Genomic DNA, 13788 nt, shown 5'->3' on the forward strand with positions numbered 1-13788 from the left:
GAAAACAATAGTACTTAACTTTGCTATTGTGAGCTGTATGTTTAAACTGTTTTATCCATTTTCACAACAAAAAAAAGACATCTTAGGACTTTTCGCATCGACTTAGGACGCATCAGTTTATTTGAAGAAAAAAATATCGTGTTTTTACTAGGGCTCGCGGTCGTGTCCGTGATTCGTGAACCCGTAGCCGTGCGCCCGGTTTCGTGTTTCACGGCAACGGTTTTCTGGTCCGTTCCACACGTGACATTCGGCTACGTGAAATTAGGGTACGTGAATCCGTGTAGATCCGTGTAGGCGTGATCACGGCTTCACGTATCTTAAGAACACGCCGGTTCGGTCCGCCCGCGACGTTGAGTGAAGATACGATGCGGTCTCTAAGAGCTACGAATAAAAATGTATCGTGATTTTTTTGATTTCATAGCTCTAATTCCGTTTCATTACTTTTGAATTAAAATTTATTTCCAATTGTAAGTCCTTTTAAATATTAATGAGTAATAAATGAATAGAACAAAACATTAATTACAATGAATAGCTACTTTAATAAACGGGTTGCTAAAATAATACCACAACACTGTGTGTCAGGAGACCAACTGTGATGTCAGGAGTAACTAATGACAATGAATGTGAGTTCAAAATTCTAAACTGCCCCCTCGGGATTAAATAAAAAATACCACGAATTGTAAAACAAAACATCGCGGTCACTTCTTTCAACTTCACGAACAAAAGGTAAAGCCCACAGCTACTTATGTATATTGTTTGTTTCATTTTGTCTGCACGTGCAACTGCACTTCTTATCTACAAAAAAATACCCGGTATGTTGGCTTAGCTTGTTAGTCATACAATAAAACACTCTAACAATAATATGTCATTATTACCTTCAATCTAGAAATAAACAGTACTCTTTAATGTGCCGAAAGTCCGAAACTGATAAGAACTACAGCTGCGTACTTTTTTCCGTGGCCCCGTACATGTGTTTTTGTTGAATTTGTTACATAATGAATACAGGTAGTATTACCTTTATCATATCTACCGAAGATTTGCAGAAATTTACCCTTTTGTTTCTTTGAATTAGGATTGCCTTGTTTATATTTAGGCTACGTTATATTCTTTGATAGTAGCAAGCTTTTACAAGTATGTTTCATTCATTTCATTAATACTTAACAGAATAAAATGTCTTCTTTTGATTTAATAATGACAACCAGTAGCACAGCGTTGCTTAAGTTCATAATTATAATGATACTTACTACGAAGCTGATGGTCCCGGGTTCAAATCCTGGTAAGGGCATGTATTTGTGTGATGAGCATGGATATTTGTTCCTGAGTCATGGGTGTTTTCTATGTATTTAAGTATTTATAAATATTTATATATTATATATATCGTTGTATAAGTACCCTCAACACAAGCCTTATTGTGCTTACTGTGGGACTTAGTCAATTTGTGTAATAATGTCCTATAATATTTATTTATTATTATTATATTAGTGCAATGCAACGAGCAGGTCGCTAGTTTTGACTAAAATCAATAGCTGGTTATACAAAAAACAGAACAACCCCAAATTATTTAGATATAACCATTATATTCAAATCGATGCAAAAAATACAATTTAAGTTTAATTCACACGTAAATGTTTGTCCGACGAACGTCCCGTATTCAATATACTAAGTGGTAACTCAATTCAATAATACCTAGTCCTTATTTATTTTTCTCCCGGGCGTGTCGAACCTACGAGACGTGCGATAAGTACCTATCCAACGGAACCGAGCCCGAAGCTCCGCACACGAACGCAGGTACGGGCTACGTATCATGGCGTGTCACGGTCACGGCGTGTCACGTGAATCCGGACGCGAACGCAGGTACGAGGTACGTACCTTGCCGTGTTCGTGAAATTCGTGATCTTAGTACCGCCGGGCTTAAGAACCCGTAGCTACGGATCGGCGTGTATCACGGATATCAGGAGCCCTAGTTTTTACCCACTTCTTTGGCGTTTTAGAGGGCGGGCAAAGATATCGGAGTTATCGCCAACATTGCCCGCGTCAATTTGGTGCTCAAATACAGCACGTGTGATGATGATGTCCAAGAATCACAAAAAGGTTTGGGCAATCCTGCCATTCCCTGTTAATATAACTTAGCGATAAGAGTATAACTTTTGAATAAATTAGGTGGGCAATGGTACCAACCCGTTTTTGCCCATTTCCATACAAGACTTGCCTAAGCATTTTACATATGCTAGGGGTTGTCACTTTTGAGAAAATCTGTTACAATAGTTTAATGGCCGTAAATATGGTTTTTGATGTATTTATGATACGTTAAAGGGAGAAAAGATCTAAACAAAAGGTAACGAGAGAAATTAAATACAGTATATATTTTAAACTTACATAACCTTCTTTCACTTGCGCTGTTGGCTAAATTATTCGAATGAACACTCTAAGCTGTTTTAGGTTTGCCCGATGCCATTCATTGTAACATTGTCCATCAACTATTTTTGCCCGCAAAAATATACTCTACATTTGACTACAACTCGCTGAAAACTCCCAAGTCAAGTTAAGCACATGTGTGTTAAAATAGTGTTGTCACAATTGTAATCTACTTTCTACTAAAAATAGTGGTGTTACTATAACGGTTATACATTTATGTATACCTACATTTATAGATCGTATCATTCACGACGACGCGTGCGTATGTATCTAGGTACATAAACGAATTTGATAAAAAATGTGTTTTTGGGCAATGATACCCCTGTAGGCAAAGTTGGATAGTTTGAAGGTAACGTATTATTCAGTCTATGTCACAGGCCATTAGAAATTGTCTTTTCTATTACTTTCTGTAGCGTATGTGCTTTCGTTTGGGACACAGGCCAGGGCGGTTAAATAAAACAATAGTTAGTACTTATGTACCGTGCGTTCGGCCGTTCAGTGCGGCGCTTGTCAACAATGTCAACGAAACGGAGAGCGGTTGGCGGGTAAATCGTATTACGCATATACTACAATTACTACACTTTCTATAATTTTCATTTAGGAAAGATGACCTAGGTAAATATTATTATTCTAAGTGCTAATTAGTATTGCGACCCTGGCATACATAATGCACACTAGCACACGGTGCGGTGAAGCGCCTATGAAGTTTTTATCAAATCGATAGATACCTATATAATACCAAAATACAAACAAAACAACCATGACTGCTGCCATAACTTGACTGACACTGAAGAGAAATGTAGTAAAAATGCGTAATAATTATCTTAATGGTCTCCTTAGTTAGTAGGGTGTTTTATTGTATGTTTGAAAAGTTTACAGTTAAAGGGTTATTAAAATAACATCTTAGTTTACACTTTGTATTAAAATAATAGTGTATGTAACCATAACAGACATCATGGAAGCGAGAAAGCCATATTCAAGACGGAAGAAGAACGCAGTATGAAACTGGATGGGTCGTGATTGGATCAGCCCTCGGAGTACGGTCAGCTCTGACCTTAGATCAGCATCTGAAATTAATATTTTGTAGTTTTTACCTAAACAGACATGTTTTTATAGAGGCCTATAAATTAATAACTTGATAAGTATTGGTGGCATAGCGATAAGGCGAGCTACTTTCAAGCCGAAGGCCGCGGTTTCGAATCCCGACTAGCACTAAAGAATTTATGTATAATGCCATGAGATCTGGGGACATGGCAGTGCCTCCGCCAAGCCGAGCATTATTTATGTCCTAATTGCTGTTCGGTAAAGGAAAACATCGCGACGAAACCGGACTTATCCCAATAAGGCTTAGTTTTTCCCTGTGGGTTGGAAGGGCAGGGAACCAAGCCAAGATGACACAACCGTTGATAGAAAACGCCAATATCGAAACTTAAATAATGTATGGAAATAGGCTTGTGACTTTTCGTAGCATCTGTCACCCCGATAGGTACATGTTTTCTTTTCTTTTGGCTTTTGTCGATGTAGTTTTGGTCGATGACTGCGAGCGCGGTGTCGAGCTGCCTGTACGCGCGGCGCTGGCATTGCGTATTAGCGTGCCGGGCATCAGCGTGCACGTCACTGATCTCCTGTACGAGAAAATAAACAACCTGCCAGTCCACTCACCAGGGTCCTTGCCGACAAGAATGTGATCGATGACGGCGAGCGCGGTGTCGCGCTGCCTGTACGCGCGCTCGCACTGCGCCACCAGCGTGCCGATCATGAGCGCGCACGTCACCATTCGCAAAACGTTCGCGGCCGCGGGGTAGTTTCCTGATGCGTACATTGTGGGCTGGAATCAAAATATACGTTTAGTCTTTTATTGCAAACGATATGCTGAGATAGAGAGAGATAGAAATCTTTATTTGCATGTATTTTTACATAACATGGTACCCTGGCAGGGTATCGCAAAAAAATCTTAATACTACTTACTTAAAATAAAACGAGCAAGTTGCTAATAAAAATGAATTTTGTATCATAATTTATCTCTCTCTACTTCTCTAGTCTTGCTTATCCAATACGTAGTCCTTCTAAGGAATTGTTATTACTATGCCGCATTGGACTACTCAAGTGGCTGAAGGGTCTTTCGATTGTCAGCAGCGGTGACCCAATGCATTTGGATAGTTGGGTAGTAAAACATTTTGTGAATATTTTAGGGTCAGTTAAACAAACCACAGCGTGTTTCAATAAAAAAAATCGTTAAAATTAATATTGTAAAGGTAAGTATCGTGGTTAAACCACCGGTCTTTGTAAAATCCAATGAGGTACCATTGGATCTATATAGGTATTATGATAAATCAATAAGAGCCCTTGCTGCGTAGCCAACGTTACAATCGTTCACGCTCCGTAGCGTATCGTAGCTATCTCTCTCTATCACTCTTCCATATTAGTGCGACTGTGACAGTTGCGTTTCGTTCGCCACGGAGCGTGAACGATATGCACGTTGGCTACGCGGCCTTATTCCTTAGTAGAGCGTTCTCCGATTTCACGACATAACGCTCGATAGATGGCGTTGGTGCTCGGTACGCGAGCGCCGGCAACGCGACGCGCGTTTCAATGCAGACAAGAATAATCTTGATAGTTTTCAATATAATTTCAAGCAAAATTAATTTTAGTGTTATAGCATATGGGCACTCTTTATTTTATTTTATATGCACAGTAGTAGTGTACAGAGTGTACTATAACCCTTGCTCTTTCACACCAATGGAAAATGAAATAGATATAGTAAATGACTGCAGGTATAAATAAAGAACATGCGCTTATGGCTAAATTTGCAGAAAGTCACAGCATGAATTGTATAGCTTGAATTGTGTTCGCTAAGCACCCTGGGTGCCTAGTCAAGATGCCAATCGTTTGCGCATATTAGTGCGATAGAGAGACAGATAGCGTTTCGTTGTCGAAGTGTAAAAGATTGGCATGTTGGCTATGCACTAATGGTGCCTAGCTAAGATGCCAATCGCTTGCATATATTAGTGCGTTAGAGAGACAGATAGTGTTTCGTTGTTGTAGCGTAAACGATTGGCATGTTGGGTACACACCCATGCTTGCGAGTCTTTTTTGTTTTTTCTAGTTTTTTCAGGATCTATGAGTTTTATGTTAATATTTTGTGTATGGCGAAACGGAAGCTTATTGAATTCCACACAAAAATCGAATTTTAAGGAACGTCAACATGGATCCCAGAGCTCGTATGCGTCAAATTTGATTACTGTCACTATATTGTTAGAATTAGAACCCCATTTCAGACCTAAAATCTGTTTTTGCAATCACAATATTTAGTCCTAAACATTTTTCCTCTCTTCATTTTAGTAATTTTGTATTGCATAGCACTCATGTATTAATTACGGATCTACTGTGATGTCTGCTTTATTGATATCTGCTCTATAATTTAGGCGCTAGAAGAAAAAATATGATTTAATATTCGGAGTCCTCTTAAGGCGGCTCTACAGATTTTTCTTTAATAAAACAAGTGTAAACAGGTCATGAAGGGCAAGAGAAATCTACCGATATGTCATTTTTAAAAATCTGGCTAGTATCCTAGGCTACAGGGTGTACTGAATCATCAGTACTTAAACCATAACCCTACTTTCTGGTGAAGTCACATTATAAGTAAAATGTTGATGTTGACATATGGGAACTTTGCAATTTTTGAAAGTTCTCTAGAAATAGTGATTTTACTATCGGCGTCGGGTCGGCTAGCGAATTCGGGTGTAATGATACAAACCTGCGATCCGATGACCAATCTTACAGCTATGTTAGTAAACCGTATCATATCTATCAGCAGGCTCAGACTGTTTAGTAATATCTGTAAATGAAGATAGCAAAATTATTAGTATGATATAGGTATTAACCATCAACATTAAGCTAATTTTACGGTTTAACTGACGTATTTTTTGTCGCTGCTCGGCACTGTTAGTGCTTGGAAATGGAGATCAAGGCTCTTCGATCTCCGAAATATGTCGCAAGAGTGATTAAAACCGGCCAAGAGCATATCGTGCCATGCTATAGTGTACCATCCCTATGGTGTGAGGCAGCAATACTCAACCTGCGGCCCGCCAGTCTTTTCTACGGTGACCGCCGTCAGGTGATCTTGTAGGGCTAAGATCCTATCATTTGTTACCATGCCTGTCACGTTCTAACAACTATGTTAGAACGTGACACCACCACCATGTGTGGTGTGGTGGTGATGACGACCAGTTTGGCCTAGTGGGTATTGACCCTGCCTATAGTTTATTTTTTTATCCCGTTGACTAAAATGACATTTCATGTGTTGCTGGATTTTTAAGTCATATAAATAGTGATGTGCTACAACCGGTACTCACCGAAAATAAACTATTGAGAGTTACTTATAATAGGCAAGTAACACCATTTTGAAGCATTTAGAAAGTTTGTATCCAGGTCTAAACACAATATTTCTAATATTTAAAAGCGATTTTATTGTAAGATTAACAGTCACCTCGAAGCTCATAATGCAATTTTTAAATGTTTGAGTGGATTAGTAGTGAGTAGATTTTATTTATTGTTTACTTCCTATCATGTAGTGAGTAGATTACATTAATTGTTTATTTTGGATCTAAAATGAATTTAATATTTATCGGTTATTCACAAACTGAAATCAAAGATCAGCACTATTTGTTATAAGCTGGTCACATATTTTTTTACGTTTTATACGTTTGACATTTGTGGTAGTCATTTTAGTCTACGGAATAAAAGAACAGACTATACGAAGCCGATGGTCCCGGGTTCAAATCCTGGTAAGGGAATTTATTCGTGTGATGAGCATGGATATTTGTTCCTGAGTCATTGGTGTTTTCTATGTATTTAAGTATTTATAAATATTTATATATATCGTTGTCTAAGTACCCTCAACACAAGCCTTATTGAGCTTACTGTGGGACTTAGTCAATTTGTGTAATAATGTCCTATAATATTATTACACAAATTAATAATTAAGTAACTTGAAATAAAGTTACTTAATTACTTAATATTTTATTTAAACTTTAATTGCCTGTTTTATTTTTACAGTTACTAGTTACATATTGCATTCACGTTGTTACATTCATACAGCCCTTACTTAGATTTAATTTATCATTTCCTATTATTCGAAGAGTAGCTGTCAAAATATAAACAATTCGCTCCTTGTACCCTGTAAAACTGCATACTGAAAAGCTATGCAAGTGTCACTTCACTAGCTCAATATTACAGTTCTAGGTTTCACTTTTGACGATTTGAAATTTGAACGTTGTCATGTCACTATGACTAAGTCTAATTTTAACTACGTTGAACTTATAACAAAGAAACCTGTAAAATTGGGCTAGCGACATGTAAGTAACCATAATTGCAATTTACAGAAGCACTCGTACCTGAGGGCTTACCGCGAACCACGTTCGACGTATTGCCACCCTGTCACACTTACGTACGAATTTACAAAACCGAAATTCGCAATTTGCGGGGATCTTTCTCTTTTACTCCCACTAACACGTAATTAGAGTGACAGAGAAAAATGCCCCCAATTGACGAATTTCGATTTTCCCGGTAGCCGCCCTGATCCTGATCCAAGCAATCCAAGTGCGATTGGAGCGTGCCACGCAAATTTAGATCACGTAAGAAGTGATCGTTCCTTACGGGATCTAAATATGTGTGGTGTGTATCGATAGCGTTTGGATCGCTTGGATCAGGCTCAGGTGCGGACGCATCTGTACATTGCAATTATGGTTACTTGAAATTAAATTGCAGCTTACTGAATCCCATGAATTATTATATAGATTTGTAATTTCTAGTAAAAATATTACTGAAAATAAGAGTGCTGCTTTATTGTTCTCAAGCAAACTATTGTGAATTTTAGTCATGGGATTAGTAAAACCAAGAAACAAAACACTAGATAAAACTTCTCGGCTTAATAAATTCCATGACTTTTTTTATAATTCCTAGTAACAGGTATAATAAATCCCATAAAAAGTTACTAAAAATAAGAAAAACTATTCTTGTTTAATGTTAAAAGCAAGTATGTTACATTATTTTTTGTTTTTTTTTTTAGTTTGCTTGTTTTTAGTAAACAGTATTGTTATTCCAAGGAGGACAATTTTTTTGGCGTTAGTAAATACTATTAGTAAAACTGGTTTATAACCGTTAGTTAGTACCTATAATCTCCTTGTCCTGGGATTCACTAATTTTACTAATGATTAATATTTTTTACTTGTTCCTAGTAAAAAAATTCTCCGTGCACTTGTGAGAAAAGTCACGTAATGGAATTTGAACATGATCAGGTTTCAAGGTTAAAAAGCGTGTTTTTGTAGTGTTTTTTAAACTATTAATTTATTCTCTTTCGGAGCGATTATGTCTGAAATTATTCACTTTATCAATATTTGTTGAAAACCCCTATTAAGACCATAGAGTTAAAGATTAAGACCTATTCAACGACACCCCACACTATAGAACTAAGACAAAAAATAAAATACATTCCTACTTTACGTGTAGGGGAGGTACACAGATATTTTTCTAATTTTTATTTTACAACTTTGTTGGCGTTATTGATTTATATATCCACGCCGAATTGCAGCTTTCCATAGCTCTAACGGACACGGAACAAAGCCTCGGACGCGGACATGGCGAAGCCATAAGCTATAATACGCGAGTCACATACCGTAAAATTACGTTAATGTTAGCGACAGTGTTAATTCGGGCAACCACTAACATTTATAGTTTCCCATCATCCTTTTATCGTTCTGAGGCTGGAAGGTCGTCAGCTACTTAATAATTAATAACAGAAAGACAGTGTTACTTAATCCCATTTTGTACTTGACAAAGACAGAATTAGTGCACCAAACGAATACTTTCCTAAGTCTAACAGTTACACGGAACCAATTAAAAGTACACTCACTAGGTTAGGTTCATCACGTTCGTAGTATTTTAAACGAGGTGAGACCCAGATCAAAGATCATCGCGCTTTTACTTGTCTAATGCTTCTTAGATGCTTACCCTAGTCCCAAACATGCTGTTTATGAAGACACACTGTTCACACAAAAGAAGATAGCATCTACTCAGCCATCTCACAGCTTGAGGGCTATTGCATACCAATGTTCTGTCCGGCGGCGTCTCGTTGGTATTTCCAGGTTTCGATGGACTTTCACAGTAGAACCAAAATTTTTTACCAATTGGGTCGCTGAAATCTCCTGGAAAGGGCTTAGTATCACAGTAGCATTCCTGAAGTTGATTCACAATACCTTTCAAACGATATTCTACGTGCATAACATGTGACATGAGATCAAGCGTACTGATCATCTTGATTAGGAGATAAATGTAACTGGTGGAATATAATGTTGGAAGCAAGCTCCCATAGCTTACTGCCCACGCGGTGAAGTCACACACTGAAGAAAATATCCAAATCGCAATGAAATAAACTATTAAATTAATATGTCTTCTTTTAATAGCCGAATAATTGGTGGAAATAAGAATTTGATCGATATTTATTAATTGTTTATCATACTCTGCATATGTATCTCGGCCATATTTGAAGACAAAAAACAAATCCACTAGGTATTGACTATAATCGTAGCTCATTTGTATCACGTCAGTTAATTTAATGGAAAGGATAACATCATTGTAGTGATAGCGAATTTTTATATACAGACAGTAGAATGTCAAACACCCTAGCACTGATGCCGAAGCCAACGCTTTAAGCACTATCCAGAATAATTGCCAACTTTTATTAGGACCTGAACAATTTAAAGAAACTATACTCGTTAATGTTTTTATAGGCTTGAAAGTATTTTGTAATTCGGTACTTCTTCGGTCAGCTGATATGACCCTCATGCCAGAAACACGCATGTTTTATTGGAAATAAAATGACACCATGGGAACGACCGGTAACAATTTCCACGAGCGATAAAGTAATTTTAATTTAACTAGAGCAAACTTAGGTGTGGCAGCCGAGTAACATACAGCGTGTTATAAATAAGTTAATATAAGTCGCGTAAACAGTTACAGTCTATAGAGGAGTTTAGCGTTACTTCGAACATTTCGAAACATTAGGTACGTAGTAGGTACCTTAATGCGAGCAACATAGTATCAATTAGCATGTCAATGATACTAAATACTTAATGCACATAATTTCATAGGGCCCTATTTAGTGCAAACTAATAGTGGCCTAATAAATTATTACCGGCCGGCTAGGTATATCTAACCTTGCAGCACGCAAGCATCCTATTTTCACACCATTTCGAGCTCATTTCCATAGAACAGGGGTTGGCTATCCGTAACAAATTGTATAATGAGTACCTATTTAGATAGAAAAGAACCGGTCAAGTGAGAGTTCGTTTTACTCGCGCACCGAGGATGCCGTACTTTCTACTTACTTTGAATTATCCCGTGTAGCTATAAAGGCGAAAGACTTGATCTAAAGCACCTATACTAAGTCACAGACCAACCCCTGGGCGGTTTTCTGTGATACTAAGTATAATTGTGTACAGCGCTATCCATCGGCAAATTGTCTAACTAATTTGCGTGATGTAATTCATGTAATGTTGCAGTAATAACATATACTCATCTGTGATGTAATGCACGTATGTTGGTTTTTAGAGGATAATTAGGTACTTGACACATGCTGAATTTTATAACAAAATTTAGCTAAATGGATAGAAAACGGGCCATTCATTATAATAAGAGTGGAATTTAAAAAGACAGACATAGTGAGATTATGAAGAAATACGAGGCTTCAATGGATCAGAAAAAAAATATTTTAACTTTCAAATATAAGAATAAAATTATACCATTCGATTCCATAAGTGTTATTGAAAAATAAATTGTATGACAACTATATACATAAACGCAATATTTCACGGTCAAAATAGCAATTTTCTTGATCTTCCATAGATTAGGACAAACTAATGTTCTGTGACGTCACATTACATTATCATTTTGTTAGAGGCGTTTCAATCATCGAGTGCGAGCGTCAGACTTTAACTCTCATTTCTGACTTCTGACCTTTGTTTTGCTTAAATGCCATGAGTCCTATATAGATATTTGATCCTCAGGAAAATCAAGATCGATTGGCATTACAAAAAACTGTCAACTGAACTGATTTCAATATAAGTTTTTTTATTTGAAAATGTGGCATAGAAATTTCAAGTGTAATAAACACATGTAAAGTTGTTTAAAATGCATACCGAATTCGGAAATGTTTTGGTTAATTAAAAAACCGGCCAAGTGTGAGTCAGACTCGCGCACGAAGGGTTCCGTTCCGTACCATTATCTATAAAAACGGCGAAAATAATACGTTTGTTGTATGGGAGGCCCCTTAAATATTTATTTTATTCTGTTTTTTAGTATTTCTTGTTAAAGCGGCAACAGAAATACATCATCTGTGAAAATGTCAACTGTCTAACTATCACGGTTCATGTGATACAGCCTGGTGACAGACGGACGGACAGCGGAGTCTTAGTAATAGGGTCCCGTTTTACCTTTTGGGTACGTAACCATAAAAGAAATTACCAAGATAGAGCTTGGGTGGCGATGGGTGGCAGGCAGACTGCAGAGCGCGACGACATCGCGGCACTGTCGCGAGCGACACGCGGCAGACACTCGGCTCGCTCACATGACTTCACCGGCAACGGAGGCCGAGGCCTACCGCGAAACGCGAAAATCAAAATTTCGTTTTCTGGCTCTTTATCGCTCGAATATCCAAGAGTGATAGAGAGGCAGATAACGAAATTTCGATTTTCGTATTTCGCGGTAGGCCCTCAGTATGTGGTAGAGGTGCCCTCTACGCAGTGTTTTGCGTAATATCCCCTATTTGTTTTCGCGATTTCGGATTCGGAGTTGGTCCTATAGTAACAAATGCTCAGTATGACCTAAACATTAATGGGTCTCTTTCTTTACCTTCCGTTCTGTTACATACTGTATGTTGGCAATATCGCGGCGCGCCATTTTTTTGTTCTTTTCTAATTGCTTTAGTTTTTGGCTTTACGCCCCCTAGTTTAAAAGTTCTCTAGAAGAACACCCTAAACACCATTTATTATTAAAATAATTGTTCTCCCTATACTCTATTATAGTAGAAGTGGATTAAGTCATTAAGCTTAATGGGTGCTAATGCTAAGTCATATTCGGTATCGTGTACGTTACATGGAGACATAAAGTGGAGTACACTTTAACTTTTTTTGTCATAGTACTTTTTCAAAAAAGGTGTTTTTACCAAACTAGAGAAAACGGTCCACTTGAGATAGCAAAGGTGGGTCGCGGTGTTTCACTCGCACATGTTGCCAATGTTAAAAACATACCATTGTGGTAGTATTTATATCAATATACTACTGAAATTAAATACTTTCTTATACTATTTTAGTGCTATATTAGAGTGCGGATCTCAAACTTTTTAAGTACTTAATTTGTAAATAATTATGATGTTAATATTATTAACTGATTAAACCAAGCATGTGCACAACAAGAAAAATTATTAATTTTAATATGGTAGACATTGTAGAAACTTTGAATATTAATTGGTATCCCCAACATTATGACATATTTTCGAGATATTTTCAAAAAACGTGAATGGTGCGCTCAGCATTTAATTGCGAAATATTTAAAAAAATGGTTAAAAAATCCCCCTCCCCCTCGTTGAGCTCTGGCAACCTTACTCACCGACAGGAACACAACACTATGAGTAGGGTCTAAGTGTTATTTGGCTGCGGTTTTCTGTAAGGTGGAGGTACTTCCCCAGTTGGGCTCTGCTCTAGATCTGGAATGACATCCGCTGTGCTGTGCCCTACCACACAAAGCGAGATGATATTCACAAAGCCCATACCTCTCTTTTGGACGTAGCTTAAGGACGTACCCGGGTCCAAAATATTATATTCATATAAATTTTATATGGCATATTACAAAAGAATAAAAAAAAAAGTGATTTTACCAGTTCTTATACGTAATAATAAAATTTTTAGCAAGTTTCACAAAACATAGCAATAGTTTCAACTGTAACAAATTAGAACTGAAGTATGCTGATGATAGCAAGAAGATTGGTATTACAGCGCAGAGCAAGGGATGACTGACTGACCTGGCTGCATCCCGTGACCTTTAATATGCACCCGGTCTACTTGAGTAACAGGAAAACTGGGAGCGGGGGTAAGAATTCCTTGAATTATCTCGAATTATCGATAACCCTAATTAAGAGTCTCATGTTTGAGCTCCTGTAATTACTAAAATACTTAACTAAGTACAATAATTACTCTAAGATTCTGAAGCGATGCATAGACCAAGCTTAAAAAAAATGCAAATAAAAACTATGTTATACGTTCCAAAAATATAGGTATGGCGACTTGGGATGTTATTAAAAACGTAACTAATAAAACT

General features: G+C 37.4%; 1 protein-coding gene across 5 annotated transcripts; it reads right to left on the reverse strand.

Annotated features, from left to right (window-relative positions):
• Positions 1–2738: 2738 nt before the first annotated feature.
• Positions 2739–11178, reverse strand: LOC133524338 (uncharacterized). 5 transcript variants are annotated; one of them, XM_061860308.1, is made up of 5 exons: positions 10803–10902; positions 9427–9620; positions 6173–6253; positions 4078–4243; positions 2739–3482 (listed from the first exon to the last, which is right to left on the reverse strand). In XM_061860308.1, the coding sequence occupies exons 2-5, from the start codon at positions 9439–9441 to the stop codon at positions 3319–3321; spliced, it is 426 nt and encodes a 141-aa protein (XP_061716292.1). In that variant the 5' UTR covers positions 9442–9620; positions 10803–10902; the 3' UTR covers positions 2739–3318. The 5 variants fall into 5 exon arrangements, with proteins under 5 accessions (XP_061716292.1, XP_061716291.1, XP_061716287.1 ...); XM_061860307.1 differs by lacking the exon at positions 10803–10902 and adding an exon at positions 10390–10446; XM_061860303.1 differs by having other exon boundaries at positions 9427–11178.
• Between the last annotated feature and the right edge of the window lie 2610 nt (positions 11179–13788).

The sequence above is a fragment of the Cydia pomonella genome, chromosome 13, assembly GCF_033807575.1.
Source record: "Cydia pomonella isolate Wapato2018A chromosome 13, ilCydPomo1, whole genome shotgun sequence".
Classification (NCBI taxonomy): Eukaryota; Metazoa; Arthropoda; class Insecta; order Lepidoptera; family Tortricidae; genus Cydia; species Cydia pomonella.

Bases quoted from the DNA above. Each gene is read 5' to 3' on its own strand.
- LOC133524338 (XM_061860303.1), bottom strand. From the start codon at position 10,275: ATGCGTGTTTCTGGCATGAGGGTCATATCAGCTGACCGAAGAAGTACC. The intron at 6,254-9,426 runs GTAAGCATCTAA...CTTCATTTACAG, and splicing joins ACAGCATGTTTGGGACTAGG to ATATTACTAAACAGTCTGAG. The intron at 3,483-4,077 runs GTGAGTGGACTG...TATTAATTTCAG, and splicing joins TCTTGTCGGCAAGGACCCTG to ATGCTGATCTAAGGTCAGAG.